This window comes from Pogoniulus pusillus, chromosome 26 (assembly GCF_015220805.1).
Source record: "Pogoniulus pusillus isolate bPogPus1 chromosome 26, bPogPus1.pri, whole genome shotgun sequence".
NCBI lineage: Eukaryota > Metazoa > Chordata > Aves > Piciformes > Lybiidae > Pogoniulus > Pogoniulus pusillus.
The window spans coordinates 16,856,814-16,881,832 of record NC_087289.1 but is presented as its reverse complement, the minus strand read 5'-3'; the positions used below and the strand labels follow the sequence as shown (position 1 = coordinate 16,881,832).

Genomic DNA, 25,019 nt, shown 5'->3' with positions numbered 1-25,019 from the left:
TACTACTGAACAACTTAGACTAATTTCCTTCCTGCCTGGTCAAATGCATGAGCCTGACAATGGACATGATGCTGTATGTGCAGAACAGCACACAAATTCAGCAGAATATTCTAACACAAAATTGGAGGATGTAGCCCAAGTAATATGCTTCAGATTGTACAAACATTACTATAGGACTAATGTCTTGTTTCTCACTACAACACTTAAGTCAATCCACCTTAGACTTTCTGTTGGAGGGAATACACATGAACCACGACAAAAAAAATCATCTTTTCACTTGCCTCTTTTCTTTTCTGAAGCAGCAGCTCCAATCTTTCATTAGCTCTTTTGCCAATCATTTTGTTTCTCTCAGCTTCGTACTGCCTCTGTGTATTATCCTGATGAATGCTCAGGTTTAAGGCAACATTCACAAGAGCAGTCATAAGCTTCATAGCTGCAAAGGCAGAAGATATAATATGACTCTTTACCTGTAGTCAGACTAAAAACATAGTGCCTCAGCAGACCCATATTCACAGAAAACAACCAACTTGACTCTGACACAAAGCCACCCAAGAACCACTGAGGTCACTTGGCCGATCCAAAGATCAGAAAAGAGAGTATATGTATGTTGCACTGAGCTCCAGGCAATGCTCTTTGTCATCTTCTCCAGAATACTATGCAAGTCCTGAGTGCCTAAGGTTAGTGGGCAAGTGTGTGAATCTATAGGATCAGTGTACACCACGAAACCAGTCAGTGTGCAGTTACATACATTTCCCTACCATGAATCCTTATTACAGATGCCTCCAGAGGATAACTCTTAGCCAGGACTCAATTTACAAGGGAGCACAGCACTGTTTCTCCAAAAGTACTCTTAGCATTGCTCTGAAGTCAAGTGTATAGTTGTGTAAATAAACCATTCTAACTTTACATACCCCTTTATATGCATTTTCACACGTGCTGGATGTAGTATTTACCATGTGTAACTTCCTCTCTTAATTTACACTTACAAGAACACTAATAAGGGTCTCTTCCCACGTTTTGTGGCATATCACATTTTACAATCCTGAAAGAACAGCAAAATCAAGTAACAAACTATCACATCCTCTCTTGCTAAATATGCAGCGTTGCCTTCAAAGACAGAAAAGCAACTACCCAGATGGAGATGTGAAGCCACTCGTATGGTAACTTCATCTCATGTTGCTCTTGTACAAAGCTGGTGACTTTAGGAGTATCATTCCTGATTCAAATTAGCTAGCACAGAGGAAAATTGGAAACAAGGACCTCAAAACCACTCCCTTGTGCTACAAGTAAATTGTCCTACACTCTGTGAAGACTGAGCTCTGTGCTGATCTCTGCGCTGCAGGACAGCTATAGAATTGAGTATGCAAAAAGGAGTTTGAAGCAAGTTTGTAGAATCAAAACAAAGCTCTCAAGCTTGTTAAACAAACAACTAAATTACACATATTATCACTGGAGTGCTGGAGATCTTTGGTAGCTCCTATTCCTAATCCAAGTGCTAGATGTGTCTATCTGATGCAAGAAGCCAGCAGTGGCTTAAATAACCAAATCTAGCTGTGGTGAACCTTGGCTTTATCCTTGTTTTGACACTTCTATTTACAGAACCCATTCCAAATGATGGCAACCGTTTCTTCTACATAATGTTCTTCTCTTGGATCACCTCTAGTATATAGTGCTGCTTCCTCTCTTCCCAACCAAGCCACTCATACTTTCCAAACAGGATGAGCTAAAGGAAGAAGGAACCAGAGCACATACATCACTCCATGATCTCTCCCTCCTGTGAAACAAGCAACTACAATGTAAGCAAAGAGCAAATCAGAATCACTTGGAATTGAAGATAGTATCAGCTGGAAAGGAATAGAGTTTCCATCTCAGTTTAAGTAAGAGGCATGGATTTCCAGCAGATAGTTCACTGCAGCTCTCATAGTCTTCACCTTTAAATAGTGAACATATAAAGGCAAAGCAAACCTGGAAACTCAGGTCTGCATAATTCATGACTTTACTGTCTTGTTACTGAGTAAGGTGAAGAATGGAAGGAGACAGGTTCCAAAAGGTCAGTCACTCTGAGCTGGAAGGCTTTGGTTTGCAACTTGGAAATCAAACCTCTGATCAAATTTGGAGTTGTTTTTTTCAGTATCATTGCAAAGCTGCTTCTTACTTAAATTCACAGCACTGGGTATTACACCTGGACACTCAGATTCTGTCTGAGTCTGTTGGACACTGGGTATTACACCTGGACACTCAGACTCTGAGTCTGCTGGACACTGGGTATTACACCTGGACACTCAGACTCTGTCTGAGTCTGTTGGACACTGGGTATTACACCTGCACACTCAGACTCTGTCTGAGTCTGTTGGACACTGGGTATTACACCTGGACACTCAGACTCTGAGTCTGCTGGACACTGGGTATTACACCTGCACACTCAGACTCTGTCTGAGTCTGTTGGACACTGGGTATTACACCTGGACACTCAGACTCTGAGTCTGCTGGACACTGGGTATTACACCTGGACACTCAGACTCTGTCTGAGTCTGTTGGACACTGGGTATTACACCTGGACACTCAGAGTCTGAGTCTGTTGGACACTGGGTATTACACCTGGAAACCTGAACAAAACTCTAAGAGGTTGACTGTGGACAGACTGGCTAAATCAGTGGCAAATACTGGCAAAAGAAATATTTTAATTATGCCAATTACCTCCTGTAAAGGCTTTAAATACTTGGCATGATCTAGGAACAGGTTAGGGAGAAGAATTTTCCTACAGGATGTATTTTAGGGCACGGATGAGCAAAAAGGTATCACCTAACATAACCAGCTTCAGACACCTAGACTCAAACTAGCAACCCTAGTACTGTTTTGTAACTGCAGAATAGTTACTTCTGGAGAGAAATTCACCCATCTGCTGGAAGACATCTCACACAGGTCTGATCAAACACTCCAGAAAAGCCTGTCACCATCTACTGATACACCCAGAGCTTTCCTTAGATGTAGGCAGGTGTAGCAGGTGTGTTGCAGGGTGCAGCATGGCTGGAGGTGGCCTGGTGCTCCCAAACTTCATCATTCTCAGGAGTGAGGATAGAGATCTTGTTTTTTGGTGGACTGAAACTCTTTGCCAATACTTTTTTGTTAAACATTCAGTTAGAAGAAGATACAAAATGATGAAAACTTTCTATACAACAGATGAACATCCAATAACAAAGCAAGACACTTGATCCATGGGATTCACTGGAGGTGCCTGGCTCTGACAGGAATCTTGGAGATTAGTGGTCTAAGCATACTCCTTTCCAAACAGAAGTGCACTTTAAGTACAGTTATACCATATAGGACACTTGGACTTGATCAAGCTTTCCAGAATTCTCAGTGCTGGCCAAATTCCACCTCAGTCAAAACTAGGAATAGTTCTCAAAGTAGCTAAATAATAGCAACTCCTTTGAACTGAAAAAAGCCTCTTCTCTGCTCTGACTTACCAGCTAATGTACTGGTGTGCCTGAAAGCCCGGACCTGGGAGTCTGACAAACCAGTCAGAAGAGAGATCACTGTGTCCATCATGTATTCATCATAAATGATGCTGTACTGACACTGCCGAATGAGCACTCCGATGAACTCGCAGAAGTTTGACCGAAACTTCTTCCACTGTGGCCCAGGCATGGTAAGTGGATAATCACCACTGTCCTGAAGAACAAGAAAATGAAAATACTGAGTATTAGAAGTGCCTCCATTTAATTCATGCTGATCTTCTTGCAGTCATCTTTTTACTTTGAAGCCAACAGAGGAAAAGAAATAAAAGCAATACAAGAATCTTCAACAAAGCATGAACACACTGCACTTTGGCCACAGCAACCCCATGCAGAGATACAGGCTGGGGTTGGAGTGGCTAAGAGCAGCCAAACAGAGAGGGATCTGGGGGTGCTGATTGATACCCGCCTGAACATGAGCCAGCAGTGTGCCCAGGTGGCCAAGAGAGCCAGTGGCATCCTGGCCTGCATCAGGAATGGTGTGGCCAGCAGGAGCAGGGAGGTCATTCTGCCCCTGCACTCTGCACTGGTTAGACCACACCTTGAGTCCTGTGTTCAGTTCTGGGCCCCCCAGTTTAGGAGGGACATTGAGATGCTTGAGCGTGTCCAGAGAAGGGCGACAAGGCTGGGGAGAGGCCTTGAGCACAGCCCTACGAGGAGAGGCTGAGGGAGCTGGGATTGGTTAGCCTGGAGAAGAGGAGGCTCAGGGCAGACCTTATTGCTGTCTACAACTACCTGAGGGGAGGTTGTGGCCAGGAGGAGGTTGCTCTCTTCTCTCAGGTGGCCAGCACCAGAACAAGAGGACACAGCCTCAGGCTGCACCAGGGGAAATTTAGGCTGGAGGTGAGGAGAAAGTTCTTCCCTGAGAGAGTCATTGGACACTGGAATGGGCTGCCCGGGGAGGTGGTGGAGTCGCCGTCCCTGGAGCTGTTCAAGGCAGGCTTGGATGTGGCACTTGGTGCCATGGTCTGGCCTTGAGCTCTGTGGTAAAGGGTTGGACTTGATGATCTATGAGGTCTCTTCCAACCTTGATGATACTGTGATATTGTGGTACTGTAACCTAGCACCCAGCCCTAGCCAGTCAACCAGACCATGGCACTAAGTGCCTCATCCAGGCTTTTCTTGAACACCTCCAGGGACGGTGACTCCACCACCTCCCTGGGCAGCCCATTCCTGGCCCTTTTAAGATCTTGTAAGTTTACCCTTTTCAGTGTGGTAAAACTTGCCTTCTGATAGAAGGAATGGAAATTTTACTACAGATTCACAGGCTCCATACAGTTTCCTACACCTCATCTTCCAAAGGTCATTGTAAAATTGGAGAAAGATGCATTATGGACATGATGAAGAAGCCGTCAGGAAAGTGACAGTAGGTGCTAGAGCAAAATCAAAACCTGCTAAGTCAATCCAAGACCTTATCAAGATGATCTTTGACGTTGAGAGCACGAAGAAATCGATGGTGGAAACTGAGATGCCTACACACATTCATGTTTCTCACTTCTAACCCTCCATCTGGTACCCAAAGAGGGATTACAAGAAAGCTGGGGAGAGGCTTCTTACAAGGGCTTATAATAAGAGGACTAGTGAGAGGGAATGGCTTTAATCTGGAAGAGTAGATTTAGACTGGGCATTAGGAAGAAATTCTTTACAGTGAGGGTGGTGAGACACTGGAACAGGTTGCTCAAGGAGGTTGGTGGATGTCCCCTCCTAGGAAACATTCAAGGCAAGGTTGGGCAGAGCCTTGAGCAACCTGGTCTAGGAGAGGGTTTCCCCACCTGTAGTGGGTGAATTTGAACTAGATGATTTTCCAGGTCACTTCCAACCCAAAACATTCTGTCATTCTATGTGAACACTCAGTTCATCTACACTTAACTCCTCTCCAAGTTTGCTCTTACTATTCTCAATTCAAGCAATATTCATTTCAGTGAGACTGCTCCTCACATAATTAGAAAAGTCTTTCCCTTGAGTGAAAACAATTAAAGACAATCTCTCTGCTTGCCTGGTACATAAGACAACTCCAAATTATCCAAAAGATAAGGCTCCAGCCTGAATCTCTCTCCCAAGATCAGAAGTCAGTAGTATCCAAGCTAAATCCATCTGTATGTATTTACTCTGTGGTTTTGTGAAGAACAAGCACTTCTGTTCTCTCAGGACTTGTCTTACTGCCCAGACTGAACCACAGAAAGTCAGCAGTGCAAGTGCAGAGGAGCTATAAATAAGTATTTCTTTACCTAAGCTCCATATTGTCTGCAGCAGGAAACCTGTGTCTTTCAAATTTAACCATGCCACACTCAATTCAGTCATAGAGTCATTAAGGTTGGAAAAGACCTTGAAGATCATCAGGTCCAGCTGTCAAGCCAACAGCAGCACGTCCTGCAATGCCATGCCTGCCCACCTTTTTAACACCTTCAGGAACAGCAACTCCATCACCTCCCCGTGCAGGCAGCCCCTTCCAAAGCCTCACCACTCTGCCAGTAAAGGCATTTTTCCTAAAAGCAAATTGAAACCTCCCCTAGTGCAACTTGCTAGTTGCTAGTCTCCTATTGCTAGTTTTGGGAGAAGAATGACCTTCACCTCACCACGAGCTAGCTGTAGGGAGCAAGTAGGCATCCCCTTCCCTCACCCTCCTCTTCAGACTAAGCAGTGCCAGTTCCCTCAGCTGCTCCACAAAAGACTTGTTCTCTAGATCCTTCACCTCTATAATCTTCACTTTTCTTAACCTACTACCCCTGATGGGGCCAGCCAAGGACATCCCTAAAACCAAAGGTAGATAAGGGTCTCTGCAGATCCAGACGAAGGCTAACACAGACCCAGGCTAGTTCTTGGAGAGTCATAGCTGGCTGGACTCTGACAGGACTGGAGAGGAGCTTGCTCTGTGCTTTTGTACAACAGTATCCTTATGTCCTTAAACTGGCTAACTCACAAACCCTTCAGTATTCCAGCAGCCAGGGCCTATTCAATCCACACCACCAACTTTTCAAGATAAGCAATTATAATTACCTCTCCAAATCATTTCAGTACTTCTTGGCTTTCCATTATTATTCTTTCCTAAAGCTGATGCTGTCCTCTATTGCTCACCCAACAGTTTAAATTACTGCTGTGCTCATCAGTGCAATTTCTCACACTAAGACACTCCTTATCCACTGGCTTCTTGTCCACTGCATTTCGATTCTAAAACAAAAGTCTATTGCAATGTATTCATCATGTTTAAAGACCTACTGGTATACTATACCTCATCAAATTCTTCTGTCATTTTCCTTATGATTTCTGCATTTTGCATATTCCTGAACATTTCAATTCTTACAGTACCTGTAACATAATAAAGGAACAAAATCAATTAACACAATTCATTTTTTGTGCATCAAAACTGCTGCTAAACTTACAGCTCAGTAATAGACATGAAAGAGTAGGGAATGCAACAATCACAGGAATGCATTGAAACAATACTTTCTGGAAGAAGTGGTTCAAAACCTCCTCTGTCCTTTAAAGCACTACCAGAGCAGGACTAGTAAAGCTGTCTTGTCTTTGTACAACTGAGCTCGTGTGATACAGAAGTGACAGTCACGTAGGGGCTGGGCCACGTCTGCACTTGTCAAGTGCTTTTCATTCTATGTGCAAAATAAAATGAAGAGCATCTTTAGTTTCACAGTCACTGACAGTAATTCTCCACTTGTCAAGCTCCCTGGATTGCAGATATACCACAGTCTCTATGCAGAGACAGAGGGGTGGCTTTCAGAGTGAGCAGGGCTTACAGACTATGCACAGCACTGTGTGAGTGGAGCTACAGCACCTGCAGAGTAGAGCTTAGCACAGCATCCTCAGATGGTGCTACTTTCCAAAAGGGCTTGGCCAAGACTTGAGCCAGGTCAGGAACAGAAGTGGCAACTGCACCAGTGTAACTCATTCACCTGGATTAAGCCATACCCCCTCGCTACGTGAACAGCAAAGCTGATTAACTCTTCACTGCAAACTGAACAGAGGTATCAACACTGAAAATGTCACAACAAACCCCTTGCAATTCCTTGCTATTTGCTCCTCAGATCAGTCAGCAGGAACAAAATATCCTTACACATTGCTGCCTTTGCAATCAGACATTGATCAAACATCCAACCACGTAACACAAGTCAACGTAGAGAACTTGTTAATGCACAATCTCCTTCTTGCCACTTCATAATCCTTTGTTAACATTGAAATGCAGAAAAATTGAGCAAACTGCAGAGCTACAAAATCCATTAACATTACAAAGAGCAAGTTCAGTTGGATTAATGATTGACTACATGGCTCCAAACCTTCAAACCAGAACAGAAGAAGCTTAGGAGCCAGTAGCATTAGGCCCTGTATGATGTATAAATGACAACCATTTAAGTACACCAAATGCTGTGTGAATGTTTTAATTCTGATATTTCATTCCATGCAAAACAATCATTAAAACACAGGCAGTTAAAAACATTCCAGTGCAGCTCCAGCACATCAATCCTTTCTATCTGAGCAGGGGGAGATTTTTACATCACAGATGAAGTATTGATTTCTTGAACTGCTTTTGCTTCTTCATAAAAGAATATTTACTTCTCCTTTTCATGTTGAGTAACACTTTGAGCCTCAGCTCTAACAACAGCAACTTCAGTTTGTGCATGGTAATTTTCATACCATTAACAAGCAATTAGTGACACAACACATTAATATAAACCAAGAAAGTGACACATCTGACAGCTCAGGCCTGTTTTAACACCCATGAAATCATCTGTAAATGCAGCTGTAGTTTAACATTGCCCTCAATACCAAGAGTTCTTTTGAACAAGGGAAAGTGTGCCAGTACATCTCAGAGTACTGAACAGTGGAATGCTCTCTTAGAAGCCACCTTGAGTGCATGGATACCTTTTCCTCTCACTGCATGCTGTTATCTGTGCTCTTCCCATTACACAGCATCACAGCATGGTAGCAGTTGGAAGGGACCTCTGAAGATCATCTAGTCCAACCCCTTGCTAGAGCAGGACCACCCAGAGACGATCACAAAAGAACACATCCACAGAGGTTTGGAATCTCTCCACAAAAGGAGGCCCCACAACCTCTCTGGAGAGCCTGGTCCAGTGCTCTGGCACTCCCAATGGCAAAAAAAAAAAGGTTTTATATTTATGTAGAACTTCTGTGCTCCAGTTTGTGTCCACTGCCCCTTGTGCTACCACTGGACCCCACTGAGAATAATCTGGCTCCATCCTCCTGACACTTGCCCTTTAGATATTGATCAGCATTGATAAGATCCCCTCTCAGTCTCATCTTCTCCAGGCTAAACAGCTCCAGCTCTCTCATTCTTTCCTTGTAAGGTTCCAGTCCCCTCACCTTTGTGGCCTCCACCAGACTCCAGTAGTTTCCTGCCCCTCTTGAACCAGGAAGCCCAGAGCTGCATGCGGTACTCCAAACAAAGCCTCACAAGGGCAGTACAAAGAGGAAGGAGAATCTCCCTCGACTTGCTGGTCACACTTTTCTCCAGGACTCCAGGATGTCGTTAGCCTTCTTGGCCACAAGGGCCACCAGGACTCCCAGGTCCCTTTCCCTAGAGCTGCTCCCCATCTGCTATACAAACCTCTTCAGAAAAAGTAACCTCTTGACCTTTATCATTTTACAGCCTCAACTCTAATTTCGTTCTTATCTATTTATGACTTCTGTTAATAACCTTGACCAGCTTCCATATAACCACATCGCTTTGGCAGGAAAAGTGAAAACACCTTAACTAAAATTTGCTTTTAATAGACTTTACTCAGTTCAAATCACACATCAACTTCCTATGCTTCTGCTGTGGTTCTCCATAACTTCTCTCCCTGAGGATATGGAATGCAATTATACTGTGGTCACTATTACTCAGTGGTCCAGGTGTTGCCTAAACGACCTCCTGCAGTTTACTTCACAGTCAAGCGTAGTATCTCCCTCAATTTCCCTCAAGCTGACTGCTTTAAGCACTGCTGCTTATACTCAGCACCTTTGCACAGGCAGTAACAGTACTCAGAGAAAGCTGATGGCTCACGTTGGATGCCCACACCCTCCATGTTACAATCAGACAAGTGGTACACACTGTGTCACAGACACGTGGACCCTGCTGATTGAACTGACCAAGGGAAGAGGCTGCAAACACAAGACAACAGACTACTGGTGGCTTCTCCTCAATCACAAAATGCTTTTTATCTTCTACGACTAGAACCAGAATTATTAAGGTTGTAAAAGAATTCTGAGATCATCAAGGCCAACTATCAACCCAGCACCACCATGGGCATTAAACTATGTCCCCAAGTGCCATGTCTACAAGGTTTTTAAACACCTCAAGGGATGGGGACTCCACTACCTCCCTGGGCAGCCTGTTCTGATGCCTGACCACTCTTTCAGTAAAGACATTTCTCCTAATATTCAAGCTAAACCTCCCAGGTGCAACTGGAGGCCATTTCCTCTTGTCTTATCACTTGTTACTAGGGAGAAGTGACCAACACCCAACCCTCTTTCAGTTGTGGAGAGCAATGTGTTCTCCCATCAGCCTTATTTTCTGCAGACTAAACAACCTCAGTTCCCTTAGCCTCTCCTCCTCACCAGATCTGTTCTCCTGATCCTTTACCAGCTTCACTGCCCTTCTCTGGACCTGTTCCAGCACCTCAACGTCCTTCTGGTCATTGGGGACCCAAACCTGAAAACAGTACTCAAAAGTGTGGCCTCTCCACACTTTGCAGAGGGGCAGCTGTGAGACAGCATCAACTTGGTCATTCCTACTGATCACTGTGAGAGGTTTTGCAGTTTAGGCTGGAGTAGATTATGCACTCATCTTTCAATGTAGACATGATCCAACTCTGTGGGAACATCAGGCAGGGGAATGCATAGGTTGAAACACACCTAACATTTCCTAGGGATGCCAGGGTGGACAAGAGCTCAACACTGCCAGGGCAGTGTCAGCAGGCAGGAAGAAGCGCGAAGATGAACAGCACTTTGCAACTCACTGCTTTGTCTCATTCTTACATCTGCTTTCAATGACAAAGTGTTCTGGAAGTCCTGTCAAGCAAAATTAGCATTTCTACTCATTTGGCAGCAAGTGACAGCTTTAGTCTGACTGCTTTTCCAGCACCACCTTTCCCTCTCCTGACCAAAACACACTCTTGCTTGTTTCCTAGAAAACCTCATTTCACACTCTGTAAATATGCTACAGAGACTCTGCTCACAACACTTTTCATGGTGCCATCACAGCATTTCAACACCACAGTGATCAACACTGTTCAATTTCATAGTTCTTATGATTAGTCAAAAGCTAAACCCTAATATTTTACAGTGCATCCTTAAAATAGATTTTGTACTAAAACACAGCCACAAGTGTGCTATGCATTTTCTGCCCTTCTCATCTTGTTACTTATCTTCAACCCCTTTCTAAACTGAGTTCTCCCTCTATCATGGAGGTCTCACTCCAGTTAGTAAAGAGGATTTAAGTTGTCTTAGTTCATTTACAGCTTGAGAAGCTCATTCTACCTCAGTACTCAATTCTCAGTTCAAACTTATTCCCACACATTGTATTTCAAAATATCTTCTTGCTGACACACAAACAGATTTCCTTGAGGAAAGATTTTCAGTAATGAAAGATCTTAAAGATCTTTTCCCACCAAAACAATTCTATGAAAGAGAAGGTACTAACCACCTCTGGCAATCAGGGAGCACCATCACATCAAATACTACACTCCAGCAGCCTCCTGCATATGGCAATTCTGCTATTTCTATAGGAGAGAAAGCTCCTATAGAGCTAAGTGGTACTCCAGCTGTAATAGCCCACAATCATTTAAAGACTACTAATGAAAACAATTAAATTACTCACTAATAAATGGACTCCTGAAATCTAAACCACTGGCTGTGGGCAATAAATGATGCACCATGTCCTGCACTAACTGGGCTGTACAGTCAGCTTCAATCTCACAGAAGCAATACAGATGCTTTTATTCCTTCTCCCTCTACTTTACCTTATGCTGAAGAACTATTCTGGCTTCTTCAGTCTACCACCTTAAGGTCTGTGCCTGGGAGAAATTCTTCACAGATGAAAAGCAGACTGGAGGTGTTCAAAGAAATGACTGGATGAGGCACTTAGTGCCATGGTCTAGTTGATCATCCAACCTGGTTGATTCTATGATTCTTTTGAACCTCCTGCACAAAAGGAGTAAGCTGCAAGAACAGTGGAGGGAAAAATGCAACTCAAGACTACAACCAGTGGGCATAAATTAAGGTCCAAGTTTCCTGCCAAAGGATTAATCATGAGACTTTAAATTCCCGGTGACTGATCAGTAACTCTCAATCACACTAACAGGAAAAGCAGTAACCAGAAGGAACATTTAGAAAGGCATCAAGAGTAAGACACTAGAAGAGCTACACTGAGGAGTATCAAATGAAAAATTGCACTCTTGCATTAGCTGAAAGACATTGAGCTGCTGGAGTGTATCCAGAGAAGGGCAGTGAAGCTGGTGCAGGGTCTGGAGAATAGCTCCGATGAGCAGCAGTTGAGAGAAACAAGATTGTTTAGTCTGGAGAAGAGAGGACTGAGGGGAGACCTCCTAACTCTCTACAACTCCCTAAAACCAACGTTGGATCCAGGTGGGGGCTGCCCAGGGAAACAGTGGAATTGCCATCCCTGGAGCTACTGAGAAAAGCCATGTAGACAGCACACTTCAGGAGATGGTTTAGTGGGCATGGTGGTATTGTTTTGACAGTTAGACTTGATGATCTTAGAGATCTTTTCCAACCCTAATGATTCTGTGACTGTATAAAAGTCAAGAGTTGGGAGGTAACCTTGACCGCTGAAATTGTCAAGAGAGGGCAAGTTTAACAACCACCTTGCAAACAGGAATGATGAATAGAGGGTTGCTGGAGGGACAGATTTTTTTCCTTTGATACCATTCCATGTGCACATCTTACACCTTTCTCCCTACTCACCATTTAGATGATAAGAAAGATATATGAAAGATACAATAACCAAGTGAAGTCAAACCATAAAGGGCACACTGTTTCTCAGTACTCAGCCTGGCTCACAGTACACTTTCTGCAACACTTCATTTACTATTCCCAGAAAAGAGTTGCCTTAGACTAACCAGAAATTAATCACACCTCTAAAAAAGCTGCTTTTCTGTGGCTTGCTCAGGATCACAGAGGAACATTAAAGCAGAACTTACTTCATTGGAATCAATAGGCATTAAACATTAATCTAAATGGAAGCAGCGTTGGGACAGCTGAAGTGTATCCAAGAGATGCCCAGACTCCCAAATCCCATCAGGGCTCCTAACTTTCTATTGATTTCTGTGCTTGAAAACTGCAGTGGTTTACTGGAGCCAGAAGTCAGGGTTCTAGAAGTCAGTTACACTACACACTGAGCTGAATGGCAGTTCTCACAGCACGTGCAGGAACAGAAGACCCTTTTATTTCTGTTGCATGGACTATGTGCCCAGCTTCTGCCACCAATGAGCTAGCACTCAAAAGGGAGCATCTTCCTAAAAGCCTTAATTCATCCTCAGAATACCTTTAGACAGAGAACTCTTACTGAATGAATTAGCAAGAATCCTGATGGAAAATAACTCTATAGTCTCATCAACAATTATGCTGCAGAATTGAACCCAAGTATCTGTCAGCTGCCAAAGAATCATAGAATCATAGAATCAATCAGGTTGGAAGAGACCTCCAAGATCATCCAGTCCAACCCATCCCCCAGCCCTAGCCAGTCAACCAGACCATGGCACTAAGTGCCTCAGCCAGGCTCTTCTTGAACACCTCCAGGGACAGTGCCTCCACCACCTCCCTGGGCAGCCCATTCCAATGCCAATCACTCTCTCTGACAACAACTTCCTCCTAACATCCAGCCTAGACCTCCCCCAGAACAACTTGAGACTGTGTCCCCTTGTTCTGTTGCTGGTTGCCTGGCAGAAGAGACCAACCCCACCTGGCTACAGCCTCCTTTCAGGTAGCTGCAGACAGCAATGAGCTCTGCCCTGAGCCTCCTCTTCTCTAGGCTGCACACCCCCAGCTCCCTCAGTCTCTCCTCACAGGGCTGTGCTCCAGGCCCCTCACCAGCTTTGTTGCCCTTCTCTGGACACCTTCCAGCACCTCAACATCTCTCTTGAATTGAGGGGCCCAGAACTGGACACAGCACTCAAGGTGTGGCCTGACCAACCTTCACACAACCTACTGTACATCACACAGATCCATACTGACTGCAAGCCAACAATGAACGTTTTGTTTCTGGCCTTGTTTTGATGGCTCATAGCAGAAACTCCTGACTGGAGAGAAAGAGAGTCCTTCCCAGCACTCTTCCCTCAACACAAATGGCTTTTCCATGGGCTGAGCCACACCTGGGGGCAGCCAAAGGTCTGGCACAACTCATCAGGCCAAAAAAGTGAGTCCTCCTTGAAAGTCCACCACACTCTGCTCTTGCTTCATTTCAAGGAAGCTACTGTTGACAGTATGAGATATTTTCAAACAGGGCCTTGAAGAAATAGCCTTGCACAGGTCCTCTACAATGTTTTCTGCTCCAGTATGTGTAAGGAAAGGATCAGGCAGAGAAGCAGCATCTGCATTTGCAGTGTCTTCACTGTGCCAAATCTTATTAGCAATGGCATCACCAAACAGACCAAAATAGCTCCAGGTTTCCCAGAGCCAATCCTTACTTCAGGATTCCCCACTCACTCTTCTGAGAGCTCCCAGGCAAACACCAACTGCTATCTTCCTGTATTATTAGATGGAAAAAACCCAGACATGACAACAGTAAAACAGACACTTTGTAAGCACTGCAAAGTGAGCTGCAGCAGAATGCTGAAGAGCTTTTAACAGCCAATTTGATGAAAGCTGATGTGCTTCATCAAATGAGACTGGAGATTTGGAGATGTCTTGGAAACAACTTACATCTGAAAGATTTTCTTTCCCTCATTAAGTGAAAGCCAACATCTGACTGGAAAGTTTCTGTGCTTTTTCCATTACTCTGAAAGAAGGAAATGAGGCTGCTGTGTGCTTCTGTCTGTGAAGATGCTGCTTAATAAACTTCTAACGACTTGTTTAAACCAAATCTGACTGATCTTGCATAGAAAATGTCCCAGTAAAGTCTGCAAAAGAGGGTAGTTGAGTAGACTCAGGTGCGGTATGAACCATGACCTCAATCTCTTTTAATCTCTCAGCCTCTGACTGAGGCTAGAGAAAGACAGGGACACTCACAGTGCTTCTTCAACTGAAGCACACCAACCTCTTTCCAGCACTGTCTCTCTAGATAGCTTATTGTTTCCAACAGGAGACAAGCTTCTTCAGGATCTGTTTTGGAGTTGCAAGGCATTCAGAACATCATCTCTCATAAAGTGTACCTGACAGACACTTCAGGAGCACTTTCAACAGCTGCTGTGTAAGTCAGCAAAGCTGATCGACACCAGAAGCTGCTCTTCATCAGTTCTGCTTCTCATGAAATCACTTATGGAGAGCACATTAACAACCAAAATATTTACTGACTGTGAGCTCTGATTAAAGGACACAAAAATCAGCTGAGCTGGCTCAAACCTCCTCCTCAGAAGTATGCAAAAAGAGAACCTCTCTCATCTTGCATATCATTAATGTTCCTGTTTTGCTAGGAAAAAAACTCATCTCTCATCTTTCACCTCACTCTCCTGCCCCTTACTTTACCTTTTGACTATCAGAACACACATGTGGAGATTTTTCTTTGTCTAAAGAAATAAAAGGATTTGAGACATCACTTGCAAAAAACCCTAATGTAAACTTGGTGCTTAGAAACAACAGAAATTCAGAGGTGCCAAACTTCAGATACTCTCTGCAACCCTCACTTACTCTCTTTGGGAGTCTCGAGGTAGGTTAGTTTCTAGCTCCTAGGACTTACATGGCTCTCTGCTACTCTCTCTAGCTTCAGTAGCCACAGAAAGTAAGAGTTTAAGCACTGGAAAGAAGCTGTGACAGTGAAATTGTCTCCAATGTGTGCAGCTCTTGCTACAGCAAGTGTATCACAGTATCACCAAGGTTGGAAGAGACCTCACAGATCATCAAGTCCAACCCTTTACCACAGAGCTCAAGGCCAGACCATGGCACCAAGTGCCACATCCAATCCTGCCTTGAACAGCTCCAGGGACGGCGACTCCACCACCTCCCCGGGCAGCCCATTCCAGTGTCCAATGACTCTCTCAGTGAAGAACTTTCTCCTCACCTCCAGCCTAAATTTCCCCTGATGTAGCTTGAGGCTGTGGTGGTCCTACAAGAATTGATTAGGATACTGCAGAGCACTATTGCCTTTCACTTGAGACTTACTGTAAGAGCCTGGACAACTGAACGTCTTTCAAATCTGGATGAACCAGAATAGCACACTCCCCATTTCCCAGGCATCTTCCTTGCACTCTTATGGATGAATTCACAGAAGTGCAGCACACATACAATTGCAACTGCACACAGACTCATTGGAACACTCTCCTTTGAGTATGTAGACACCACTAACATTAACAAAACGAGAAAAACTGGACTTAGCCCTTCCTTACTGGAGGAGGTAAGGAGAAGGGCTTGGGCTGAGTCCTGCTTTTTCTTTATTGCAAATATATATCTGTAATGCAACATTAAGAACTTCAAGCTTCCATTCCAGGAACTTCAAGAAATCCAAGTACTGTGATCCTGGTCATGAAGCACTTGAAGAGGAGGAGCAGGAAATCAATAGCAGCTATGGTTTGAACATGGACTGCGTTATCTGCAAAAACCTCCCCACAGGGAGTGCCACAGACAATGTTATCTGCTGTCTGCAAAGCTGTTTGTAACAGTGACTCTCTGCCTGGATTAGCCATTTACAGAGCAGAGAAAGGAGATTTATTTATGAAGGACTGGCAAAGTAAAACTAGATGAAACCCTAAAGAAAAAAGCCCTGGAGGGAAACTAGTTCTGTTTTTTCCTTTTCTGATTGGAACTTGGCTACGATGGAAGAATAAAATGAAGCATCATATTAAAAGTGAAGTTAACACAATATGATGAGGAGTTGCTCAACATGTTTTGGCATGGGGAGCCCATTTAAAGGAACCTCAAACTAGAGCCAAAATCAGTAGAAGTCTGATTATGCTTGTTAAAAATATAATGCAAGAGGGAACTGTCACCTCAGAACTGAGAAAAGAAACTGCCAGAACACACACAGATCACAACAAGGGTTGACCAGACAAACAGAAGTGGTAATGTGGCCAGTAGGATGAAGGAGGTTATTCTGCCCCTGTACTCAACACTGGTCAGGCCACACCTTGAGTACTGTGTCCAGTTCTGGGCTCCTCAACTCAAGAGAGATGTTGAGGTGCTGGAACATGTCCAGAGAAGGGCAACAAAGCTGGTGAGGGGCCTGGAACACAAACCCTATGAGGAAGAGGCTGAGGGAGCTGGGGGTGTTTAGCCTGGAGAAGAGGAGGTTCAGGGCAGAGCTCATTGCTGTCTACAACTACCTGAAGGGAGGCTGTAGCCAGGTGGGGTTGGTCTCTTCTGCCAGGCAACCAGCAACAGAACAAGGGGACACAGTCTCAAGTTGTGCCGGGGAAAGTATAGGCTGGCTGTTAGGAGGAAGTTGTTGTCAGAGAGAGTGATTGGCATTGGAATGGGCTGCCCAGGGAGGTGGTGTAGTCACTGTCCCTGGAGGTGTTGAAGCAAAGCCTGGATGGGGCACTTAGTGCCATGGTCTAGTTGACTGGACAGGGCTGGGTGCTAGGTTGGCCTGGATGATGTTGAAAGTCTCTTCCAACCTGGTTGATTCTATGATTCTACGAACACTGAGAAAACTCAACCAACATGGAATTTGTTTCTCAACACTGGGATTCACTATGGAGTATTTGAGAGCAAAATGTGCAAAACCAAGAAACACCTGTGTAAACTTTTATGATGCCAAAACCCAAAACCTTACATATGTGATAAAGCTGAAAGTACTGAAAAGAGTGCAGACAGTAATGAATAATATCTGAAATACAAAGGGGATTGTGCTAATTGATGTGGTCAAACCCTTCAAAGATAGTGGACTCAAAGAGAAAAAATTAATCAAGTACCACTCAGGAAAAAGGAACACATTAAAAACAGAGAAGAACACTGCAAGTCAGGCAGATTTAACCTGGCTCAAATTGTTATTTATGGTCTCCTCCTGGACTGGATATGAATCCTTTGCCTTACAAATGTTAGTATCAGAATTAGTTGCAATGGTGTGTTTTGATCAAATCAAAATTGGCTCTGTAAATACAGAGTCCTGGCAGCCAAGAATGCCAACAGCATCCTGGCCTAGAGCAGGAACAGCGCAGCCAGCAGAACCGGGCAACTCAGTACTGGGTTCGGCTTTGAGCTCTCACTGCTATACAGGCATGGAGGTGCTGAATGCTGAAGCTGCTCCAGAGAAGGGCAGAGCAGCTGGTGAAGGGTCTGGAGAACAGGTCTCGTGAGAAGTGGCAGAGGCTGTAGCTCCATGTCAGCACACTCTCTAGTGACTGCTTTGGTGTCCTTCCTTACATCAGGAATGGTGTGGTCAGCAGGAGCAGGGAGGTCATTCTGCCCCTGTACTCTGCACTGGTTAGACCACACCTTGAGTGCTGTGTTCAGTTCTGGGCCCCCCAGTTTAGGAGGGACATTGAGATGCTTGAGCGTGTCCAGAGAAGGGCGACGAGGCTGGGGAGAGGCCTTGAGCACAGCCCTACGAGGAGAGGCTGAGGGAGCTGGGATTGGTTAGCCTGGAGAAGAGGAGGCTCAGGGGAGATCTTATTGCTGTCTACAGCTACCTGAGGGGAGGTTGTGGCCAGGAGGAGGTTGCTCTCTTCTCTCAGGTGGCCAGCACCAGAACAAGAGGACACAGCCTCAGGCTGTGCCAGGGGAGATTTAGGCTGGAGGTGAGGAGAAAGTTCTTCCCTGAGAGAGTCATTGGACACTGGAATGGGCTGCCCGGGGAGGTGGTGGAGTCGCCGTCCCTGGAGCTGTTCAAGGCAGGACTGGATGTGGCACTTGGTGCCATGGTCTGGCCTTGAGCTCTGTGGTAAAGGGTTGGACTTGATGATCTATGAGGTCTCTTCCAACCCTGATAATACTGTGATACTGTGATACTTCCCATGGGAGCTCTTCCTTGAAGTGCCTATCAAAGCCAGCAAAGGCTGTTATGCTATGGATCAGCTGCTTGAGAACATTCAGAAACTGAGTTACATTTTTCATTGATGGTCCTGCTCAACAGAATATCCTGAGGCTCTGTAACTGTGCAGCAGATTAAAGCAGCTGTACACCATCAGACAAAATGAGAATACAGAGAGTTTGGCCGTTGAGGCAAAGCTTAAACCACTGGGATGTAGCCCTGTCTGCCCCTCGCTTCTGCGGCTGAAAATCATCTGGGTAGGTGAGGAGAGGCTGAGGGAATCGGGATTGTCCAATCTGCAGAAAAAGAGGTTGAGTGGAGACCTCACTCTCTACAACTCCCAGAAAGGAGGTTGGAGCCAGGTTTGGGTTGGTTTCTACTCCCTAGTAACAAGTGATAGGATGAGAGGAAATGGCCTCAAATTGCACCAGGGGAGGTTTAGGTTGGATATGAAAAGAATGAGGGGATTGAGTCCAGCATCAGTAAGTTTGCAGATGACACCAAGCTAGGAGCAGCTGTGGATCTGTTGGAGGGTAGGAGAGCCCTGCAGAGGGACCTAGACAGGCTGGATGGGTGGGCAGAGGCCAATGGGATGAGATTTAACAAGGCCAAGGGCAGGGTTCTGCACTTTGGCCACAACAACCCCAAGCAGTGCTACAGGCTGGGGACAGAGTGGCTGAGAGCAGCCAGGAGGAAAGGGACCTGGGGGTGCTGGTAGAGAGTAGCTGAAGACGAGGCAGCAGTGTGCCCAGATGGCCAAGAGAGCCAATGGCATCCTGGCCTGTATCAGGAACAGTGTGGCCAGTAGGATGAGGGAAGTTATTCTGCCCCTGTACTCAGCACTGCTCAGGCCACACCTTGAGTGCTGTGTCCAGTTCTGGGCTCTATGATTATTTCCTCAAAGGGTTCTCAAACACTAGAACAGGCTCAGGAGGGAGGCAGTTGAGTCTCCACCCCTGTAGGTGCTTAAAGGAGGTAGAGAAGTGGTGCTGAGGGTCACAGTATAGCACCAGACTTGGTAGTTAGATAATGGTTGGGGACTTGATGATCTTTAACATCTTTTCCAACTGACTCTATGGCTCTGCAGTGTATCCTCACAGAACACATTCCTGTCTCGGCATATTTGGAATACATTTGTTCTTGCTTCTGCCTTACACTTCCCTGCATTTGAAGGCACAACCTTACCTCTACATTGCTCAGTTCCCCCTTCTCCTTGAATTTTCTCTATTAACGAGATCTCATGCATGTAACTGATTTTTTTCCCAGGATATTTAACACTTTCACGTTGTTATTAGAGGCTGATGAGAACCAAAAAGAAATGCAGAGAGGATTTCCCACTTCCACAACGCCTGCCACTTGCACTGTTTGCATGAGGTAGAAGTTTCAAAATACCTATGGGTTAAATGCATCTCTCAAAACTGTGCAATGTCTCTCTCTGTTTCTCATCAGCCACAAGCTTTGCTCAACACAGGTAGGCAGAAAGGAATACTACCAGGGGGTGCAGATGCTTGCCTTCCTGTAAGAGCAGCTTGGGTCCTGGTCTTCCTTCAGAGCACTAGAAAACGTTAGCCACTCAGTAAGATCAACTCTGTGTGTTTCCCTGAAAAAAAGCTAGGGAATATCCAGCTGTGCATTCAGCTGTGCATGCTCACTAAAATTCTAAGCCTTTGCACTTTGTCTCTAACTTGTCTCACATCTTCACAGCTCAGTATTAAACCTGACCCAGAGTATCGCTCTAGACTTTATTACCTGCCATACCTGGAGCAAAGCCAATGCAAGCAAGCTCAGCTTGATTGCATGCCACAATAAATACACTCTAAAATCACAATAGTGTCCCGTGCTAAAGTGCATTACACTACACTGTACTATATTGATGTTACATTAGCACACTCTCAATGTTTTAAAGCTCTTCCTTCCCCAACCTCCCATTATTTTTCTCCCTAAAGTGTAGAATCATAGAATCAACCAGGTTGGAAGAGACCTCCAAGCTCATCCACTCCAACCTAGCACCCAGCCCTAGCCAGTCAACCAGACCATGGCACTAAGTGCCCCAGCCAGGCTTTGCTTGAACATCTCCAGGGATGGGGACTCCACCACCTCCCTGGACAGCCCATTCCAATGCCAATCACTCTCTCTGCCAACAACTTGCCCCTAACATCCAGCCTAGACCTCCCCGGCACAACTTCAGACTGTGTCCCCTTGTTCTGTTGCTGCTTGCCTGGGAGAAGAGACCAACCCCACCTGGCTACAGCCTCCCTTCAGGTAGTTGTAGACAGCAATGAGCTCTGCCCTGAGCCTCCTCTTCTCCAGGCTGCACACCCCCAACTCCCTCAGCCTCTTCTCACAGGGAGCCTCTCACCAGCTTTGTTGCCCTTCTCTGGACACCTTCCAGCACCTCAACATCTCTCTTGAATTGAGGGGCCCAGAACTGGACACAGCACTCAAGATGTGGCCTGACCAGTGCAGAGTACATGGGCTGAATAACCTCCCTTGTCCTGCTGGCCACACTGTTCCTGTATGTATTACACACCTTTGTACTTAATGGCTTAAGTTTACTAAGCTACCATTTACACACAACACCACTGTCAAAACTAAATCCAACTTTGATGTTATAGTCCAGTTAAGGGGAGGAACAAGAAATAATGATGGCATTATAACATGATATGCAAAGTAGCACTACAAAGTCATCGCTGGCCAAAGTATCAGTCAAGCAGAGCAATAAAGCAAAACAAGCTGACAATTGTTATAGGCCACCCTGACAGCTCACATCTAGCAGTTATGACTTTGAGAACACCTCATGAACTTCTGAACCCAGTCACTGCCCCTTATCTGCAAACTGTTTACACCAAGGCCTCATTTGAACACTGAGATCTCACAAAGGAAGGGTAGAAGTTGGCTGCCACAGCTGAGTCGGCAGGTGAGAACCCTGCAACCCAAGATTAGGTCATAAATAACATGAATGTAAGAGTCACTCTTTGATCCTAATTGATGCATTTTAATACAAAGCACTAATTGGGATGAAATGAAAAAGCATAGTGAAAAGAGAGCTATGAGAAGCCTCCACGAGGGAGATAGATGATGTAACACGGAACAATTTCTTACCAGGGAAGTAGCGAAGCAACTATCAAAGAGCAAAAGGAAGTGATTTTTTTCCACACAGCACATAACTGAAGTATAACCTCACTGATAAAGTTACCATGGAAACCAGGAAAAAAAAAGAGAGATATTCAACAAATTGCAGTGAAAACTTCCTTTGCTATTAGACAAAATGGTTTGCCAGTGCTTATAACAGGCCTGGGCTGGTATCTCTCCTGTCTGCCACATTCTCTCTTGTAGCTGCTCTTCTGTGAGCAGCTACAAGCAGACCACAGAGACAGGACAAACCAAGAAACTTTTGTTACAAGACTGGGAGTTAAGAGTAAAAAGGTCATTAAGCAGCTTGACCAGCCCAGCAACTCTGTGAGTAGAAACAAGTCTTAGAGTCCCAAACTGATGCAGGTCACAAGATGAGAGAGGCTGATGCACAGCTGCAGTTAGGATGGAATGGCTTTCAAAGCTTTCTTCAGTTATCAAAAAAGTCTGAAGGGAATATTGTGAGGACTCTGAGCTCACTTCAAAAGGTAGACCCAAAAGAGCTCCCAACCAGTGTGCTGCCATGCACACAGCCACTTCATACAGAATGAACTCAATGGGGAATGCCAAGATTCTCCATTTCTTTTGGTTCCTAACTTCAGAAAGAAAAAGGAGATTGCTGACAAATCCAGCTCCAGCTGGTAGAAATCACTTGTGCTGTTATAGGGATCCATGGTTTGCCATTGGAATGGGCTGCCCAGGGAGGTGGTGGAGTCTCTGTCCCTGTAGGTGTTCAAGAAAAGCCTGGATGAGGCACTTAGTGCCATGGCTTGGTTGATTGGACAGGGCTGGGTGGTAGGTTGGACTCGATGAGCTTGGAGGTTTCTTCCAACCTGCTTGATTCTATGATTCTATGGTGTGCTGAATTCTGTACTTCTTAGTCTTCTCCAGAAGGCAAAAAAAAAATGGTTTGAAGGGCAGCTGTGCTAGTTTGAGGCTAATTGGAATATTTTAGTGAGAAGAAGTAGATTACAGGCTGTGAAAATGAAACAATGGTGATGGCTGCTGCACTCATAGGCTTGCTGAGATGGATAAAGAACATAAACATAGAACAAGAACATAAAAACAAGAACACAAACATAGATAAGGCAGAGTAGGAGAGTCAGAGAGTGTGTGTGTCTGTCAGAGCCTGTGCTTTCTCCCTGGGCTGCTTCTGTGTCATTAATCCTTCTGCTTTCTAACCCCCCTGGCTGATCCTCCAAACTCACCTTGCACATAAGGCAAACTCTGGGATAAAGTAGAGGGGTGGAAAGAAAGTGGAAGGGTGGTTGGGAGCCCCTCCTGGGGACTCCTGATTTCTGGGAGGGCTGTTGTGTTTCTGTACTACTTTTAACTTGTCTAGTTCTGTCTATAGCTGTAGATACTGTAACTATCTGCTTGTATATTGTGCTAAGCTGTGAATATAAACCTTCATTGCTTAACTTCCAGCCAGCTGAGTCTAGACTGGGTGATTTCATAACTCCCAAACCATCACAGCAGCCTGTGAGAACACAGGAGTAACACTGATCTTTTGTTAACCTCAACTGATGTTCTTCTCTTGGAATGCATTTGTCTCCACCAGTGAAAAAACAAAGTCACTTTAGGGGCTAATTACTGTAACTGACTTGAAGAGTACAAGATTAAAATCAAAACAGTGCAAAAATTGTTTGAATCAACAGAGCAAAAAATTGCTATGGATTTCTGTCACCACAAATTGAGATTCCACTGTAAGCACCTAATCCATGCAATTATTCTACACTAAACTATGTGGGGAAAAAAGCATTTATTTCTATTTAAATAAAAAGGTATCATTTCCTCTTACAGTTATCAAATTAAGACATGTAATGCTGCTTAGCAGCACTGCTAGGGCCCTGTAAAATACCCTTACATTATACATTATCACTGAAGTCACTTGCATGGTATTCCACTTCCCTGCACAAACCATGTGGTGTACTTGATTTAATCAGCTTTAGTCTCTCAAATGAACATTTAGTCCTGTCCTGTGTTTTCTCCACAGCTTTCTGCACAACTACTTTGCTCTTGAGACCTTTAAGATCATTGAGTCCAACCAGTATCTAACTACCAGGACTGTGCTAAACCATGTTCCTCAGAATCACATCTTTGCCTCTTCTAAAAACCTCCAGGGGTGTGGATTCAACCCCTGCCATGGGGAGCCTGTTCTAGTGTTTGAGAACGCTGTCAGGAAAGAAGTTTCTTCTGATAGCCAACCTAAACCTGCCCTGCTGCAACATTTCCTTTTGCCTTACCACTTGTTACTAGGGACCTCATTATGAGGGCTATCAGCCCACAGCTTGGATGGCAACACTCTGTGCTGGGTTAGGAACTGGCTGGAGGGCCGGACACAGAGAGTGGTGGTGAATGGTGCCACATCCATCTGGCAGCTGTCACTAGTGGTGTCCCTCAGGGATCAGTGCTGGGCCCCATCCTCTTTAACATCTTCATAGATGATCTGGATGAGGGCATGGAGTCAGTCATCAGCAAGTTTGCAGATGACACCAAGCTGGGGGCAGATGTGACTGGGTTGGAGGGCAGAAGGGCTCTGCAGCGGGACCTTGACCGCCTGGACAGATGGGCAGAGTCCAAGGGGATGGCTTCAATAGCTCCAAGTGCAGGGTGCTGCACTTTGGCCACAATAACCCCATGCAGAGATACAGGCTGGGGTTGGAGTGGCTAGAGAGCAGCCAGACAGAGAGGGATCTGGGGGTGCTGACTGATACCCGCCTGAACATGAGCCAGCAGTGTGCCCAGGTGGCCAAGAGAGCCAGTGGCATCCTGGCCTGCATCAGGAATGGTGTGGTCAGCAGGAGCAGGGAGGTCATTCTGCCCCTGTACTCTGCATTGGTTAGACCACACCTTGAGTGCTGTGTTCAGTTCTGGGCCCCCCAGTTTAGGAGGGACATTGAGATGCTTGAGCGTGTCCAGAGAAGGGCAACGAGGCTGGGGAGAGGCCTTGAGCACAGCCCTACGAGGAGAGGCTGAGGGAGCTGGGATTGGTTAGCCTGGAGAAGAGGAGGCTCAGGGGTGACCTTATTGCTGTCTACAACTACCTGAGGGGAGGTTGTGGCCAGGAGGAGGTTGCTCTCTTCTCTCAGGTGGCCAGCACCAGAACAAGAGGACACAGCCTCAGGCTGCGCCAGGGGAGATTTAGGCTGGAGGTGAGGAGAAAGTTCTTCCCTGAGAGAGTCATTGGACACTGGAATGGGCTGCCCGGGGAGGTGGTGGAGTCGCCGTCCCTGGAGCTGTTCAAGGCAGGACTGGACGTGGCACTTGGTGCCATG

General features: G+C 45.4%; 1 protein-coding gene across 3 annotated transcripts in view; it reads right to left on the bottom strand.

Moving 5' to 3' along the window:
- STAG1 (STAG1 cohesin complex component) overlaps nucleotides 1-25,019 on the bottom strand; it is a 232,677-nt gene that overhangs the window by 100,297 nt on the left and 107,361 nt on the right. For all 3 annotated transcript variants that reach the window (XM_064165354.1, XM_064165355.1, XM_064165356.1), the window contains 3 exons: nucleotides 6,745-6,821; nucleotides 3,468-3,672; nucleotides 282-433 (listed from right to left, as the gene is read on the bottom strand). In XM_064165354.1, coding sequence (XP_064021424.1) covers nucleotides 282-433; nucleotides 3,468-3,672; nucleotides 6,745-6,821 — 434 coding nt within the window. The remainder of the gene's footprint in view (nucleotides 1-281; nucleotides 434-3,467; nucleotides 3,673-6,744; nucleotides 6,822-25,019) is intronic.